Source organism: Nothobranchius furzeri, chromosome 5 (assembly GCF_043380555.1).
Source record: "Nothobranchius furzeri strain GRZ-AD chromosome 5, NfurGRZ-RIMD1, whole genome shotgun sequence".
NCBI classification, from domain to species: Eukaryota; Metazoa; Chordata; class Actinopteri; order Cyprinodontiformes; family Nothobranchiidae; genus Nothobranchius; species Nothobranchius furzeri.
The window spans coordinates 56,977,452-56,996,574 of record NC_091745.1 but is presented as its reverse complement, the minus strand read 5'-3'; the positions used below and the strand labels follow the sequence as shown (position 1 = coordinate 56,996,574).

The following is a 19,123-nucleotide window of genomic DNA, read 5'->3' as shown; positions in this document are numbered from 1 at the left end:
GGTCTACTGGTGGTTCCAAGAATATCTAAACTTAGGATGGGAGGCAGATCTTTTAGTTATCAGGCTCCTCTCCTGTGGAACCAGCTCCCAGCTTTAGTCCGTGAGGCAGACACTTTGTCTACTTTTAAGAATAGGCTTAAAACATTTTTATTTGATAGGGCCTATAGTTAAAATCTGATGTTAGCCTAAATCTGGACAAGTGGGGGATTACAGGGAGGTGGAGTGTACAGTCGGTAAAGACGGCTCTCCCTTGCCCTGCCTCCAACATGCCTACATCTAAATAGGATAGATTATCCAGAGTTATCTCTGTAGTTATGCTGCTATAGGCTTAGACTGCTGGAGGATTCACTGACCACTTTTCACACTCTACTGCTTTATTCTACAGTCTGCTCTTTAACTGTACTATTTTGTGCAATTTCAGCTGTTAACTTTATTTTCTCTGTAAGTGTTTTTCTCCCCAGAAGAAGCTACAATGATGTTCTGCTGAGCTGTGGTGGCCTCATGGAGGGGGCCATCGACTAGCACACTGCTGCTAACCACTAATACATTCTCTCTCTCTCCTGATAATAACTTTTTGTTTTCATTGACTTTTGATGTGCTAATACTAGTTTATCCGTTTAATTATAGATCCACTGGGATAAATACAATAAATTTTATCTTTCACCAAATACAATATTTACTAAGACATCACAATATAACTATAGACACATTACTTGTCTGTGTGTGTGTGTGTGTGTGTGTGTGTGTGTGTGTGTGTGTGTGTGTGTGTGTGTGTGTGTGTGTGTGTGTGTGTGTGTGTGTGTGTGTGTGTGTGTGTGTGTGTGTGTGTGTGTGTCTGCCTGCTCTGTCTTCTCGATCCCCAGTGAGTCGTGGAGGATGGCTGCTTATACTGAGCCAGGATTCTCTGGAGGTTTCTTCCTGTTAAAAGGGAGTTTTCCTCTCCACTGTCGCTGCATGCTTGCTTACTTTGAGGATTGCTGTATAGTCACTGACACTAGTCAGTGACTTGATGCAATTTGCTGGGTTCCTTATATAGGAAACATTATTTCTGATTGGCTTAATGAACTGTGAATTGGAATGTTTATTATGTGAAGTGCCTTGAGACGACTCTTGTCGTGATTTGGCGCTATATAAATAAACTTGAATTGAAATTGAAATTGAATTCTGTGAGCTGGATATGACACAGACATCAGTGAACCAGTCGAGCTGGTACTTTTAAAAGCTGTGCATCCTCTTCTGGTGGTCCAAGCAGTGGTTCTGATCTGGTTCCGACCCAGAAACCAGCTCCACTTGCCCGCTGAGCCGCGCGTCTCTTCTTGTGGTCGGTTCTGACCTGGTTCTGACAGGGATCTGAGCTCCAGAAATCCACATTACATTTTTTAAACCCCGCCACTGGGTCTCCGGAGCCCAGCGCAGACCTCCCTGCCCTGGTACCGACTGATGCAGGCTACAGAAGTCCCGTCTTTTCAGCTGCACAAAACGCCCTCAGGCATGGAGATAGAGGCGTTTCTCTTATCTGGATACCCGTGGACTCGATGTCCAGAGAGGCTGGAGTTGGTACAGCCTTCACGAACTATAGTTTATCAACAAGAACACAATCCAAAAATAGTAAACACACACTGACTGGATAACATGATCTCTCTACCCTAAAACTGTCCACTCTCCACACTGAGCTGAGGCAGCACCCAGCTTATGGTTACCTCAGAAGTTCAGATTTAGAAAAAAAGAGTCTTTTTAGAAGATTTGCTGAGAAAGGCCACTTTTTACTAGAAAAACTGTGTTGTTATGTATTTTTAAAGGAAATATCTACAATAAGCATTTCAAATAGCATTTTTGGACAGTATTTTATATGAATTAGAATTTTTTTTACTGCAATTTGCTCTTTAAGATTGTTGGATGGGGTAAAAAATCTGTGTGATTGTCCTGCCATGTGAACCAGGCCTTAGATCACATATGTCAGAGTCAAGGCCCGCGGGCCAGATGCGGCCCGCGGAGCATTTTTATGTGGCCCGCGAGATAAATATCAAAAATATATTAAAACTGGCCCGCTGGCCGATTTTACCGCAAAGACTTCAACTCCCATGATGCTTTGCGGCGTCAGCGCGGAGCCGACGAAGCCCCCTCCTTTGAGTTTTTTCAGCGCCTGCTGCCGGTCCAGTGTTGCTAGATGTACGATAATTATCGTATTTGTACCATAATTTTGGGCTCTTTACGATGTACGATCAATAGTTTCAAAAATCCTCAAATGTACGATCATTTCACATTGCATCTAGTAACACCATCTTTTGCTGTGGCTTTCCCAAGTCAATTACATAATTTTAAACTGTTCTGAAGTCAGATTTCACCTCAGTGCTTACAGGTTTATAAATGTCTCCTACAAACTAATGAAAAAGAGAAGTTTGAAAATTATGTGAAAAACGCTGAAATCAAGCTATGTGGCTTTTTAGCCCAGCACAACATTGCAATGAGAAGCACAGACCACTTAGTACAGGTGATTAAAGGCATTCTGCTGTGACAGACAGTGAATCAGATGAGGAGATCGAGATCAGCAACTAGGTGAGTAGGCTGCTGTGTCATTTATTGGGTCAGTTTTTCCACTGCTGTGATGTTTTGTCACGTGCTTTTAACCTATGTAGAAATGAAATAAATAGGACTGCGCAAATGTGCATACTGTGTCAATGCGTGGAGGTCGGAGTGGTGCTGACACACTCTGCACGTTTATAAGCATTATATTACTGTTTTTAAAGATGTTTATTTAAACAGGGCATTATAAAACACCTTCTTTGTTATATTATATTGGAGTGAGAAGTCGTTTATAGAACGTTATTATCAAATTCATAATGTATGATAATTTGTACTGAAAAACGATAATTTAAGCCTCTCTGTACGATAATGTGGGATTTTGGATCTGGCAACACTGTGCCGGTCTCTGCAGCTCCACTGTCTCGGACAAACTACACTCCTCTCACTCAGCGCCGAGTTTTCTCAGCTATTTTCTGACGTTGAAGCCCAGAAACGGAGATTCTAGCCGCTCAGTAACGTGTTCACGACTGAAAGAAAAAGTGTTCCAACTAACTTCCAAACAGAGCCGATATAACTCCAGCGAGCAGCGACACGCTCAAACCAGCACGACTCTGTGGTTGCTGTCGTTTTTCCTCCCCGACACACAACAACATGGTCAAGCTGCTCAGACATGTTCATCAGCACAAACCTATGTGAGCACCTGTTGTCATCTAATGTTGTCATTATTATGATGAAGATGAACAAAACAACAGGAGTCTCCTCCTCAGCTCAGATCAACCCCATGATGCAGGTATCTGGCTGGAACAGGTGAGCATCACAGTAAACCAGTGGAACAAACTGAGCTTTAAATATATTGGTTTTATGCTCTTTTTCTGCTCCAAAACATGAAAGTTAACAGGTGAGATGTTGCATTTTCATTTAAGATAAAATGATATTTTTATTTTGTTGTTGGCCCGTGAGAAAAGATTTAACCTACAGTAAACAGGAACGGGAAAGGCTGCAGATAGATGAATAGAATAGAAAATCCCTTTATTGTTCCTCAGTGGGGAAAGCTAGATGTCACAGCAGCGATGACACTTATTACAGGAGAAAAAAAGGAGAATAAACAATAAGAAAAATGAATAAACAAGAAAACATAAATCCTGAATAGATTTTAAAAATGCTGATTATACCACAAGTAGTGAACACCACTGATGCCTTTTATTTAAAACGGACTTGCTCGTGTGTAATTTGGTTATTCCACATTCAGTGTTAATGCAGAAATAAGTTTGTTTCCAAATTTAAAGGTTCAAAATTGCATATATGTTGATAAAGAAAATGTGCAAATTTGCCGTCACTTTTAAAAAAAATTAAGTTTGGCCCTCGACTCCGTCCCAGAGTTTCATTTCGGCCCCTTGTGAGTTTGAGTTTGACACCCCTGCCTTAGATAAACTAATAAATGCACAAATGATATGCCATTGGTAATGTTGTAACAGTATGCTTGGTTCAGTTCAGGGTTTTGAAGGGCTCGGTTCGATTAATTTCAGTATATTATTATTATATTTATTCATTTATTTAAAATGTTAAGTGAGCAGAACCAGGTGTCATCACAAGCTGCTGATCTAGCATGATGTCTTTAATTATTCCACAGGTTATTTGCGCAACTATGAGTGTCGCATTCATACAGACAAATGTTGTGTTTGACTGTTGATGCTGTGTTTTTATTTCTGCAGCGAGCCTTAAAAACTCACCTCACACCGCCCAGAGTTTCTTCTTTAAAACTCGTATTAAATAACGACCTTTCTGCGCTGTATTTTTCATTGTAGGATAAAAACTTTACATCAATTGTCCCAGGGGGAAAGTTCAGCACACATGTTTACATTTTTGCTGCTGCGTGCCTGCACAGGGAGGGGCAAGGCAACGCTCCGTTCAGCATCTCTACAGGCTCCAGTAGCAGCGACAGCCAGCTGGTTTGATACACTCTGAAAGGCATTGATCAGAATTTACAGATCACATTTTTTAAACAGAGATCAGGCACGTGCAGCCATCATGCATCACTCAATACAGTGTGCGTGCGGCAACTTGCCTAGGAACTTTCATCTGCTACACTTAAATCATGCAAATAAAAATTCAGTATTTAACGGAAAATAATAAACCAAAACATTACGCAAGCGGACTGAACCGAACAGGCCGAACCGAAACAGTTCAACACTCTCCCGTGAACCGTTACACCCCTAGCCGAAGTGCATTTCAAAGTGTGATTTTTTTGTATGAGATAACTGCTGTCTATGCAGGCAGCAGCTGCTTGATGCTTCTGTGGAACAAACTGTTCCTCCACTGACTGCAATCAAACCGTTGGATGTGTGATCTTATGTGTGTTTTTCTGAAGCTGCTGTTCAAGCTCAAGCTTTTAGTCAGCCCTCTTGACTTTCTATAGTCACTGCTTTTATATGTCCTATAGAAATAAAATGGTATGGCATAGTAAACAGCAACAAGATGGATGAAACATCTGTCTTTAATTTTGGCCCAGTTTTATTTACCAGACCGACACCAATGTTGGTGCAGATATTTAGTGGATTGCTTTTTACTAAACAAACCCTGACCTGGCAGGCGTCGATGCCTCCCTTCTCAAAGCCGGCACAGAACATGGTGGTGGTAATCTGGTTGTCATAGTAATCAGGAGCATTACAGACTGCATCACTGATGATGGGAACGTTTGCTTCCTGAAGAACATCAGCTAGATGACCTGGAAAAAAGAAAACAACAAAGCAAACAGAATCATCAACTGTGTCTCATTTAAAATGATTTAAGTATATGTGAAAGTTATGAATAAATACAGTTTTTCTGTGTAAACCTTTTAACCTTTGTCAGTTTTGTGGTTCTTTAAGCAGAAATATAAAGAAGTTCCAGTTGGATGTGACTCCTCGATGCTACATTACTCTTGCTTGGCAAGCCAGACTAAATAAATGTATTATTTAGTCTGGCCATGGTCCATTGATGGCTCTCAGTTGTGGGGCAGGTTCTACCGTTGTCTTTCAAATGATCTCCGCATTCCACTGGACAATGAATGTGACATACTCTTGTTTCACTCTGTTGCATCATCCCACCCACCAGACATATAGAGTGCCCTGATTGGCCCACAAAGCGGACAAAGCTCTGTGATTTGTTCACTAAGCAGATAGAGCACTATGATTGGCCCACCATTATGGACCAATCACAGCTCTTTATGTGTTTGAAACCCCTCTAGAGAGCTGTGATTGGCTAGCCAGAGTCCTGGTAGGAGCTGCGGAGGTTCCAATGGAGCGTACCAAACTTTGCAAAGCAAGAATTTGGTCTAGTTCACTAGGCTAACATTTCTCTGCTGTTGATGACATTTGTCCTTATAAACAACCACAGAATTCCAGGTAAATAACTGTAATGTGACTGGTTTAATTGCGTTATAAAATAATGTTGGAGATGGAGCTGCTTGTCTGGGCTTCACTGGGACTACCAGGTCACCTCAGCAGTAAACCAAGGCTGTTCATGAAGTTATAGTCAAAATGTTGATTGTTTAAAAGTAGCAAAAAGTCTGTGTCCATTTTAAATGAGGAAGATCTGAAATCACAGTGCGTGTGCTCAACTCATTCTCAATGATAAGCCGTAGGGCGCAGAGACTCCGGCCCCAAGCTCAGATCATCCAATCAAGAGATGAGAAAAACACGTGAGCTTATGTTTCTGTTGTATGGACCAGCAGCAGCCAAGTTGGCGTTTGCTGGTTAGCTAACAACAACAAGCAAGAAAAATAATAAAGAGAACTTTGCCACTTGAAGAAAAGTTAAAAATTAAACCAGAGAGTGAAAATAGGGAGATGATGTTGCTATATTGCGCCCACGTGGTTGTGTATGCACGCTGTTGAGTAGTTGTGCCCCATCATAATGTATAATGCTAAAGACGTCACTGCTAATTACTCAGAAAATCTACCATACCAGTTTATTTATAAAGCACATTTAAAAATAGCATGGCAGCTAACCAAAGTGCTGTAGAGAGCGAAAGACACACACAACAACAAAGACAGAATAGGAATGAAATAGAAGCTAAAACATATAACACACATAAAAGCAAGGCATAAAATTACATTAAAAGTTAACTAATCATAAAACAAGTAAAAGCTCTAAGATAAGAGATAAAAGAGAAACAAGTAAAAACTAACCGAGCAACGTTAGTGAGCTAGAAAGTACAGAGGAATGTCACAAGCTGCCGGTAGTAGAGAAGTGTCACACTGAAGTATGAAGACAGTCATGTGGGAAAAGCCAGGCTATAGTGTGTGTTGAGGGCAGACTTAAACCTACAAAGGGAAGGTGCCTGAAGCAAATGGAGGGGCAGCGTGTGAGAAGGCACACTCAAATCTAAAATCTACTCACCGTAGTATCCAACGTTCCCCCAGCCCGTCACGGTTCCCATCTGCCCGTCTATCAGTCTTTGGCCATAAGCTGGCAGACAGACAGGCTGGATGTATTCTACAAACACAAGCAGAAGTTTAACACCTCACCAGAAGCTTAGTTCATTTTTTCATTCACCCATTTTTCTATTATTGGTTTGATCAGGCAGTGTTGCCATGGAGATTAAAGCTGATAAGGGGCAACAACACCAAAATGTTGCAGCCACTGGGGGTGCACCATTTCCAGGAACTACAAATGAGCCACATCACAGCTGAGCTTCAGACAACTCGTTTTGGATTCCATTTCCTGATATTTCAACATTTTGCCCCGATTGGATAACAGCAGCGGACTCTACCACTGACTTGCAACGTTGATGTTTAAGCTCCACTAGGGTGACCATACGTCCTCTTTTCCCCGGACATGTCCACTTTTCACTCTCTGTCCGGTCTTGCATTGATGAAAATGTCCGGTTTTTCATCCAGGAGCAGGGATCGAATTATGGGGGGGCTGGATATCCTACACATCCAGGAAGAGCCAGAAAAAAGGTTTCTACCTATATTACATAATTTATATGGACTCAGCGTATCGGGGGTTCTTTTGAGCGGAGAGCACCGAGAGCGGCAGAGCGCTGATGGTGCGCCCCGGGCAGCTGCGTCCATCGCACGGTCCATTCTCAAAGTGGCGCAAACAAAAAACTATCATTAACCCACGATCGTTCATGTCCGCTTATATTCTCTACTTTCTGTCTTATTTGTGCCTGAAGCGCTCTGCTACTGCGGAGCTCATCACCTGTGCTGGGGTGACTCCACCTCACTGACGCAGCATCGAAATGTGCACGCTTTGCGGCGTAGTTCAAAAGTAACTCGTGAGGTGAAAAAGTAAGAATCCAGGCAGCAGTTTTTCTGCAGAGTTTAGAGGAGATGCAGGAAGATGAGAGACAGACAGGACAGGACAGGACAATAGTTAAATAAAAACAAGAAAACAAAACAAAGTGTTGAAAAGTAAAATGTACGCAGATTTAGCTCCACCACACGTTTTATAAAACAATAAGTTATACACATGTAATACTTACACATTTGATACAATTCAGATCACCTTCAAATCTCAGTCACACACCCAGGGCCATTTCAAGGCATTTTGGGGGCCAAGGGGAAACATAACACCCCCCCACCCCTATAACTGGGCTCCCCAGAAGCCTCTGTGTAATTCATACCCTCTCCAGGAGTATTAGTTATACAGTGTTTATAAAAGCCCCTCAGACATTACTGACATGTTTTAAAATTATCAGATGAAAAACTAAATTATCAGACATGCTGTCTCATCTGCTTCTTTTCTAAACTTGCATAAAGTAACAAAACCATTTGAAAGCCACTATTTGTGGATTCTCTGAAAGTTTCCATGGAGTGTGTGACAACTTATTTTTTTCATTGACCCTATCATCTAATCTCACAGCTGAACCAAGCATCCTTAATAATCTGTGCACAGGAAGCTTACCAGTGCTGTAGTAAAACAAAAGGTATAATAAATTGGTATTAATAAAACATTGTTGCAGCACTAAAGTCAAGTCAAAGTCATTTATTGTGATTTCTACCACATGTGCAAGACATACAGAGAAATGAAATTGAGTTTCAGTACACACAATTCAGAGATCAGACATACATGGGCAAGACACATGACAAGAATTGGTGACTGCGGTCATTCGCAACATGAGTCGCGCTACCTTAATAGATGAAAAGGAATTACATGAGAATAGGTTGGTGGAGGGAAAAAAAAGCATACCAGAGTTACACCCGACAGGGCGTAGCTGTACTATGCAGAATAAACACCTCAAACATATAAGCACAAACTTCAACATTCACAACATGAGACTCCGTTGGGGGGGGGGGGGGGGGGTGTAACTGATCATTCCAGTCCTTCAGTGAAGCTAATTCGGGTTATTAAACATCTCCACACCGTCCGGTGACCCTCTCCGAGATGACATCCATTTTGCGCACTAGCACCGGTAACGCAGCTAAGACACTGTCCAGCTTACGATTCAGCTCGAGTAACGTCCCAGTCCGTGAGGTCTCCGCCCGGACGGTGCCGTCCATGGGTGCTGGTTGCCCTCCAATCGCTCCCGTCATCCCAATTTTTCGGAAAACCAGATATCCTCCCACTCCAATCAGAAGAAATCCAGTTATCATCAGGCCAAATATCCACATATCTTTGACGTCCTCAATGGACAGCTGAGAGAGACAGATGACATTCCACACCTTCCAGGAATCGAGCATATATCCTGCTGCGTGTGTCCCGTGAGGGCAAGTGGGAGCCCCCTCCTCCGTTCTCATCGTAGAAAAAAATCTTATTGCGTTGAATGACCAGTTAATTAAATCCATTTCTGAAAAATAGTGATTTCCAGAGGAAATGCAGAGAAGTGGTCTGTAGGCAGACAAGGACAAAAAGAGCCTTGGGAAAAAAAAAGATGAGGGAGCAAAGCAGAAGCGACTGTGCTCTGTGAGTGCCAGGAGAAGAAAGGAGCAGAAAAATGAGATTTTGCAATAAATATGTACATTTTTTACATATGAATTGTTTTAGAACCCTTTTTATTGGCAGAATCTAATATTAATTTTAGCTCTTACCAAAAAATGGGTCCCAACGTGGTTTGTGTGGCGTTGCCATAGTAGGACGTCATAGGCACAGATCCCCTGTCCTCTTTTTTGGAAATGGAAATATGGTCACCCTAAGCTCCACAAATAACACAAGCCTGGAGGAGTTCTGCTGTGAGATGAAGTTGCTAATGCTAAGATTTAGCTTCTACTAGCCGAGACGTTCTCTGCAGTTTCTTGATGCTAAACCAACAACAGCCTTCCACGTCGTGAGTCAAGATGGGTGAGTCCATGAATGTTTAGTGACAGTGACAGTAATCCTAAAGTTTCACCATCTATTTTCTATCAGAAGCTAATGCAGGAGAGAGGTGTAGGAGACTATTTTTATGTTCAGCCTGCACGATTATAATCAGAAATAAGATTTTAATTATGTTATTTTACTGATGCACACCATTAAACAACTCTGGAGCTTTTAGCTCCATGTCTTGTCAAAAGGACTCATTGTGAACAGTAACTATGTTCTGCTAAAGTTTTGTTGAAAGGAGAAAAACTGACACCCCACCCCAGCCAGTTGAAAATTAAATGTGTACCAATGTAACCTTCCTTCCAACATGACTGAGACATTAGACTGTTGTGTGATGCTATATACCTTACTGTAGAATTCTTACATATTGCTCCTTTAACACAACAGAGTAGTTTTATTGGGATTAATGGGTTCCTTCAAATATATATGTATTTGAATATAATCGGTCACTCTGAGTATCATATGTAACGAAACATACAACGCAAAAATGCTATTCTACCTCTATTTCCTGCATTGTAAGAAATAGATGGGAAACATGCAGGTCATAAAAACACTGTTTCTCTCGTTTTCATAGCATACCATGAATGTTAATGTGGAATCCTGCCCCCACCCCCAATTCCACTTCCTGAAACAGGAGAGCCAAAGCTTATTTTCCTCAGAACACAACTCACGAGGCATTCATTTATAGCAGATAAATTTTTAAAAATGAGTGGATGAGAATGTTATTAACGCTGATGATAAATATCCTAATGCTGATTACTACATTAGTGTCAAGCTTTACTTCAGTGTTTATTTAAATCTGTGTTGAGATTTAGAATCAGTCCACCTGACTTCAGCACATTTCTGTAGTTAATGATGATGGACACCAGAGGGCAGACATGTCCCATCATTTATGTTCTACACTGTGGCACAAAAATTACCCAATGTACCACAAATGTATCCAAATCTATTAGAATCACTGCTGTGATGTCTGTACGGGAGTGTAATGGTGGCCGACCTACCATTAAAGGTGAGCGGCTGTGTGAGGGCCAGAACAGCAATGTCCCTGCTGTTGTCATCAATGTTGGAGTCTACAAAAGGCAGGTAGCTGCTGTGGTAAACAATGGTCTTCACCTCTGCCACATTAGCATTGACCGGTTTGTTATAGATGGAGCCCAGGAGGACTCGCCAGCGATTAATGAAGCGATAGCGCCTGGAATGAGAGAAGAAACCCTGGTTAAGGTTTGGGTGGCTCCACAAACAGATGCTGAGTGATCATCAGCAAAATAAGGATGATTCATATAGAAAAAATCTCACTCTGGGAAGCAGTGAGCTGCTGAGACAATCCAGCGATTGGAGATGATGGATCCTCCACACTGATGAACACCATCATACTGCAAGCTAACCTGCCATGGCCAGCTGCCCTGCCGTGCATCCACACCTCCAACGATGCGATCTGCAGCAAAACTACGTCTGCCACAGTCTTTAACCAACACAGGAAAAAATACTTTAAACATTTATAATTATTTTTCACAATTATACAAAAAGTTGTAAACATGAATGGAAGACATACAATAGTGAGCTGCAGGATGTGACATAAAAAGAAAGAAATCCGACTGAAGCAATAAAACAGTACAGTAGAGATGGTCAAAAACATGTAGAAAAAGATGTTTAAGTACGCTTGTGTGTCAGAAAGAAAGAGTTTAGACTTGTACTGACTTACCTTGGCACAACAGTGTGAGAACTTCCCCATCCTCACAATCACTAAAACAAACAGAAAGAGCCAATAAATGCCTGACTGACAACATAAAGCCTCCAGATTAAAATTACTGTTCAACTTTCTAAAGAGATGAGTGACCAACAGAGAGGCCAATGTCGGAGACCGATCGGGAGAAAAATCTGACTGGTGTTAGTTACCATGGGAACAACGAGTCTTTGATTTTCTTGCCGTGGCTGAGATCTTCCTGCCTGACGCAGAAGAACTCTCCTCCATCACCACTGGCCTCTGGCACCGACGCAACGGAGTAGTTCAGCACACTGGAACAAACAGACCAGTTTGACCATTGATGGGAATGTTTTAAACACCATTCAGACTCTCTGACAGTCTCACTGGTCTGATAAAGACGTGACATTTAAACAACAGGGCTGTTAGTTTTCCTTTCAAAATCCAAAACCAGATCTGCCTGAGTGTTCGCGGCTCCTGGGTCAGGGGGTTTAAGATTTTTGGAGTCTGCCTGATTGATCTCGGTGGCTGCCTGGTGGGATCTGAGTCCCTGGGCTCTGTTGGGCCCCCGGCGGGGCTGGTCGCCCCTGGGTCCCGGGTCGCTGGGTTCCGGGCTCGGCCGGCTTGAGGGTAGGAGGCTGCAGGCAGGCCTGTGGGGTTACCACTTATTATCTCCTGGGACTCTGCCAGCTCCTGGTTGTGACCCCCCGGGGCAATCCTTTGCGCCTTTCGAGAGGGCTGGGGCTTTTCTGGGTACAGTCTCCCTGGGGTCCCTACACACTGGGGCAGCTCCTGGATCTCTGGGACTTAGAGCTCCCTCCATCTCCTACACATCTTTGGGGGGCAGATCTGTGGCCCCTCACACTCTCTATTGGACGCTCCTATAGAGAAACCTTACATATACAAGCACGTGTACGCACACATGCTCACATGGTGCTCTCATAAGTATGGACTTGGGCATTTTCAACACATGTCTTAAGGCTGTGGTTGGCACTAAATGCACTGTGATTTATTATCATGTGATTGTTCAGTAAAACAATGTTGATTTTATATTTCCTCATCAGGTTGACACAGTGATAGCTAGCTCTAGTTGCATTGTTTATGTTTATGTATTTAGCAGAAGCTTTTGTCCAAAGCAACTTACAAGTGATAATCGGCATGTTGCCCTTGAGACTAACAACAACAATAACAATGACACCAACAAACAATTTCCAGTCAGTCGTAGGTGGCAGTGAGGCAGCATGATGAATCATGGAGAGGAGGGAACAAAGGAGTGGACGGTAGAAAGGGGGGAGGGGTGCAGGGAGGGTGCTAGTTTAGAAGATGCTCTCTGAAGAGCAGGGTCTTCAGGAGTTTCTTGAAAGTCGAAAAGGAAGCCCCTGTTCTTGTAGTGCTTGGTAGGTCATTCCACATTTGTGGAATGATGCATGAGAAGAGTCTGGATTGTCCTGAGAGTGGTGTAGGCACTGCTAGCTGACGATCCTGTGATGACCGGAGCAGCCAGGCCGGGACGTAAGCCTTTACAAGAGAATTCAGGTAAATGGGAGCCGTACCATCTCGGACTTTGTATGCTAGTGTTAGCAATTTGAATTTGATGCGTGCAGATAGTGGTAGCCAGTGGAGCTCAATGAACAGAGAGGTGGAGTGTGCTCTTTTTGGCTGATTGAAGACCAGATGTGCCGCTGCGTTCTGGACCATTTGAAGAGGTCTCACAGTACAGGCTGGAAGACCAGTTAGAAGGGCATTGCAGTAATCGAGGCAGGAGATGACAGTAGATTGCACCAGGAGCTGGGTGGCATGTTGTGTTAGGTATGGTCTGATCTTTTGTATGTTATACAGCATAAAGCGGCATGAACGAGCGACAGAGGCAACATGATCTTTAAAGGTCAGGTGTTCATCAATCACAACACCCAGATTTCGAACTGCCTTTTAAGGAGCCAGAGATAGGAAGTCATTTTGGATTGAGGTATTGTGCTGTATGGATGGCTTTGCTGGGATGACAAGTAGTTTAGTTTTAGAGAGGTTGAGTTGGAGATGGGGGAATTTCATCCATTTTGATATGTCAGAGAGACAGTTTGATATTCGTACAGAGACAGTGTGGTCATCCAGTGGAAACGACAGACAGTATTTAGTGATAAAGAGGATTCTGATGTGGTATAAATGTTGCAACAATCACTATATCAATTATATTTCCTGTAATGATAAATGATAAACACTTATAAAGTGCTTTCTAGAGTCCTACAACCCCCCAAGGTGCTTTACAACACAGCAGTCATTCACACGCTGGTGGTAATGAGCTACTACAATGTAGCCACAGCTGCCCTGGAGATCACTGACAGAGGTGGGGCTGCTGAACACAGATGCTACTGGGCCCTCCAACCAGAAGGTAAGTCAGGTGACGTGTCTTGCTCAAAAACACAATGAATGGCAGCTTGAGCGGAATGCATGAAACAGGAAAAAGGCACTGACAGGGTCACATTATTATCACCAAGTCTTAGTGAAGGAAATAAAAATGTAGATAACTGTAGCTGAGTTTTGGTTACAATTCTTGATTATATCCCTGTACATATTTAAAGAACCTAACCGATATGGAGGAGTATTCAGTTTACTCTTCACTCTTCTGTAAACCTTTGAGTTTAACTGAATTTCTTAAAGGCGCAGAAGGAGATGTATCTCTGGAGATTTTTTGCCATATTGCATGAAATGCTGTTCACTTAGCAATGGCAACTGATTAATTAAATGTTTTGTCAAAAAAAGGGAAGATTTCTAATCGCCTCTGAAACGTACAATCTTAAAACAAACGTATCCAATCAGTGTGACCATCCCGTTCTTAACAATTGGACCATGATCCATAGGGGAGTGCCGATTCACCATTTAACCACTGCATGCTATGTGGCACGTGCAGAGTCAAAGTCATTTTGTAAACATTCATAGATGACTGTAAATAAATGCAGTACAGTAAAAACAATAAAATGCAACAGTCGTTCACACACAAACAGGAGGAGCAGGAACATAAAACTTATGGGCACTTTAGGGCAGTAGTTCCCAAACATTTTTCCTTGAGGACCTCCTTGTCCAAGACTAGGCAAGACCCCAAACCCCAACCCCTACACACATGAAACGTGATCATTTACTGACAGTTATAACTTTTATAGAAAGAGATTTAATTATAATGTAGGGTGTGTTATTGGGATTTAATTTACAGTATGTTGTTTTTACAAGTCAAATCTTGCTAACCTTACAACCTCCGCAAAGACAAATTTGTGCTGACCCCAGTTTGAGAATCACCGCTTTAGGGGACGGACTGGCGGAAAAGACAAAACAGCAAAGGTGGAAGCTTGTTTATTAGCTTTAGTCATCAAGCATGAGATTTACTCTTCATTAAAGGAGTAGAACACTGAAAAAACTTTTTTCATGATTATTTTTTATTAAAATCTGTCACTGTGGGTTTTTCATGCAGGCTGTAGATGAAAATACTCCTCTTCACCTATCTCCTGCATCTGCTTCTGATAGAAAATGGATGGTAAAACTCTAGGATTTAAAAATACACAGCTCTATGTCACACTGCACTTAACAATCATGGACTCACCCATCTTGACTCGTGACTGTTGTTGGTTGAGTGTCCAGAAATGTCTCAGCTAGCAGATGCTAACCATTAGCATTATCAATTTCACCACACAGCAGAAGCTCCTCCAGACTTGTTATTTGTGGAGATAAAACGTCCATGTTGCAGAGCAAATGGAGTCGGTGGTAGAGACACGTTGCTATTATCCAATCTGAGACAAGATGTTCAAATATCAGGAAATAAGACTTCAAATCCTCCAGTGTTAGGCTCTCTTCTGGTGTGGTGGACTTATCCATGCTGATCCACGCGTTTCTTGTTTGTTTTTTGCCCCGACTAGTCTTTAGCGTTCTATTATTTCCTCTGGCAGTGCAGGGTTCCAATTCCAATTCCAGCAGAAGTATCACAGGGAAGATACCCGAGGGGAGGTCTAAGTATCCCGTCACCATTTCTGCATCCTAAACCTAGCTTGTTCTGTAGATTCACTGTAGCAGCATTAATGGAAGAAGTTCATGCCAACAAAAAGGCCTCTACAACACAACATCAGGAGATCTGACTCACCTGACGAATCCAACTTCCTCACAACTGATGCTAGCAAGAAGTTCATTAGCTGGGGAGGAACACACCTGACGCCACCTCCGCTGAGCGGGATCGAAGATCCTGAGATGTTGGTCAGGTGAATTTACCTGAACTGTGAGTGACAGAAAGAAAAGTTACTTCAATTCAATTCAATTTTATTTATATAGCGCCAAATCACGACAAGAGTCATCTCAAGGCACTTCACATAATAAACATTCCAATTCAGATCAGTTCATTAAGCCAATCAGAAAAAATGTTTCCGATATAAGGAACCCAGCAAATTGCATCAAGTCACTGACTGACTTCAAAAACAAAACAAACAAAAAAACAGCTAGTGCTGCTCGATTATGGACTAAATAATCACTACAATTATTTTGGTGCACATCAAAGTCATGACTGAACACAATCAGTATCCTGAGTTCACATTTTAAAAAGAGTGCATTTACATCAGCAGGGGGCAGAAAAACTGTTTAGCGGAGGTTAAAATCACTTTTATCATGCAAGAATAAATATGGACTACTTCTAAATTTACAGACCTGTTTAGGAAATAAAATATATCACGTAAACATTTTTATAAAAATAATCACAGGATTAAAAAACAAACATTTTAACTTTAAATTCTACTTGATTCATGAAAATAGCATGGAGAAACAGTGCTGCTCAGAGCTGCAAATTAAAAACAATGAGGGCTTTTTTTTAATGTGTCACACACTGCTTGTGTTTCTTACCATCTTCACGAGAACTGATTTTAAACAAATTACCTCTCACAGTTTAGCCTTCTGAAGGGGTAGAAGTGCGTGTGTCTGGATGGAATAACATAATTTATTAATTATTACTATATGTGTCGATTACATCATTTTTGTAAATTTTCTGTATACTTCAAAATCCAATTAAATTCTATTGGTAAATTTCTTAATAAATTAATTAAAAGTATGAGCTCTAAATGTGTGCACTGTTACTCAGATATAGGCTCAGGCGTGGCGTTGCACCATGGCTACAAAATCCACCCCAGCCCGCCCTCACAGAAGACACACAGAAGCAAAATGTTCCGTGCGCATGTGTTCTTCCATGTGCTCATACGTTTGTGTTCAAACATGCAGGAATCAGGATTAAAGCTTTGAGAAGCATCAACATGTTCTCTCTAACTCACCATCGTACAATCCTGTGTCTTCTTCCATGGTGCAATAAGTAACTACAGAAAAGTAAATAAATACACAACAGATTAGTTAGATCATTGATAATAGTAAAACCTTAACATTATTTGACAGATGGAGCGCCAGAATAAAAAGCAAGACATTTCACAGAAAGCAGATCATCAAAGATCAGAAAAAATAAGTGTTTATTTCTGAAAGCGACGTAGTCTGACCTACGGCCCAAACGGCAGCTCCAATGGCTCCCAGGGTCATCAATGTTACACACACCCCGATCACCCGCCAGGGGGTCAACACACACGTCAGAGAAATCCCCCTGCTCCCTGCAAACAAACAACACACACACACACACACACACACACACACACACACACACACACACACACACACACACACACACACACACACACACACACACACACACACACACGGCACACAGCACACAGCACACAGCACACATTTGTTTTCATCAGAACATTCTAGTAATCCAGTAAACTTTAAAATTACACTAACAATCCCACCAGGAAAGAGATGTGGCTCAGGTGAAAACATCATTAAAGAGTAAACACTGATATCGTATTACCTGCTCACATATTTGACGAATTGAGACAATATTGTTTCATTTTACATTTTTCTGGCCAGGAAAACTTCAGTGAAATGATTCTCAGTGGCTCCCTGTTCTAATGCGGAGAGGCTAACAGCTCATGTCCTGGCACACACTGACAAGAACAAATGATACTGATTAAATCAATAGTCTAAAGTCTAGCATGTCTCCACAAAGCACAAACTCCCAAATCCAGGAGGTAGTGCCATGCCCGTCCTGTGCGCACATACAGACTGTGCATCTTCATGTCTGTATTATTCCAACCTATTAACCTCTGCTTTAAGAACAGCTTCTCAATTTCATTAATCTCAACAGAAATATATAGTATTTTTATAAAAATTAGAGTTTTCAGCAACAATTTACAATAAGGTCATTTTATTAACGTTACTTACTGCATTATTAATCATTAATAATCAAAAGAGTCCTTTATTAACGTTTCCAATATTGTTAACTATTAAGTGTCCTTAAGGTTAGCACAAAGGGCCAGAGAGGCATCTGTTTATTAATGCATTATGGTAATGCAGTTCTTATTATGTTATTAAATTGTTTATTAATGCTTAATACTGCACTAAGTAACATTAATAAAGGGACCCTTATTGTAAACCTTTACCCAGTTTTCTTATAAAAAAGAGAAAATACATTTAGAAACTGTTGGTTCAAAACATACAAGAGCATGTTTGTTACCATTTAACACAACCTGCTCACCATGAAATTTAGAGAAACACTGCAGATCATAGCCAGAGCCTAAGGTTACACCTCTATAATAGAGACATTAAACCAGATTCCACAGCTGCTAGTTCACACAGTCAGATCAAAGAGAAAAACAGGTTCACAGAAAAATGTGCAACGACACAAACAATCAGTAAGTCTCATTAAGTAAACAAGAGCAAATAATTAAACAAACTGCTTCGTTCAACATGTTAGTGTAGATTCTCAGTTAGCCTTTTTTCTCACGTGTCCTGTCCAGCTGTAAAGCAATCGAAATAAAAGTTAAAGTGCCAAAAACGAGCCTTACAGTTTTTACTTTCACAGGTGGAGCGTTAAAGACTCAGATATTGCCCCACCTGAAATCAAAGCTTTATTCGAAATGTATTTGGTTGTTTAAATCAAAGAGAATTTGCTTCTAGACCTGCAGAAAGAGAGAAAGAGAGAGAGAGAGAGAGAGAGAGAGAGAGAGAGAGAGAGAGAGAGAGAGAACGAGAGAGAGAGAATGAGAGAACGAGAGAGAGAGAGAGAGAGAGAGAGAGAGAGAGAGAGAGAGAGAGAGAGAGAAAAGGGGAACGCAAAAAATACAACAGAACCAAAATATCACTGCGCCAACAACATGATGATACATAACACGTTACTCTCAAACCCTCGCTAGATAGCAAATAAACATTTAGTAAAAATAGAGTGTTACAAATATAAAAAAAATAAAATGTTAAAAAGTAGTGCAATCTAGACACACAGTGCAAATGGAGATTGTAATATTGCCATAAGTGACAGACAGAAGTCTTTTGAGGTAATTAGCAGATCGATACTGCACAAAATGACTTGTGCAGCCACTGAGAGTGTGAGCGTGTCAAAGTAACCGAGTTCAGTGAGACTGTGGGGGAAAAGAGAGGAGAGGGGGCAGAGCCGGGAGGGAGTTTAGCTTCCTAACTGCCTGATGGATAAAGCTGTCCTTGACTGTTAGTCCTGGCCTTGAGACTCCACAGTCTCCCCCCTGACGGCAGC

The 19,123-nt window shown here is 41.6% G+C and overlaps 1 protein-coding gene across 1 annotated transcript in view; it reads right to left on the bottom strand.

Moving 5' to 3' along the window:
- Positions 1-19,123, bottom strand: part of hpn (hepsin) — a 58,785-nt gene that overhangs the window by 12,773 nt on the left and 26,889 nt on the right. Inside the window, exons 4-12 of the mRNA XM_054740650.2 lie at positions 17,019-17,126; positions 16,803-16,844; positions 15,635-15,764; positions 11,706-11,825; positions 11,512-11,552; positions 11,106-11,271; positions 10,811-11,001; positions 6,903-6,998; positions 5,106-5,248 (exon numbers count right to left, since the gene is read on the bottom strand). Coding sequence (XP_054596625.1) covers positions 5,106-5,248; positions 6,903-6,998; positions 10,811-11,001; positions 11,106-11,271; positions 11,512-11,552; positions 11,706-11,825; positions 15,635-15,764; positions 16,803-16,844; positions 17,019-17,126 — 1,037 coding nt within the window. The remainder of the gene's footprint in view (positions 1-5,105; positions 5,249-6,902; positions 6,999-10,810; positions 11,002-11,105; positions 11,272-11,511; positions 11,553-11,705; positions 11,826-15,634; positions 15,765-16,802; positions 16,845-17,018; positions 17,127-19,123) is intronic.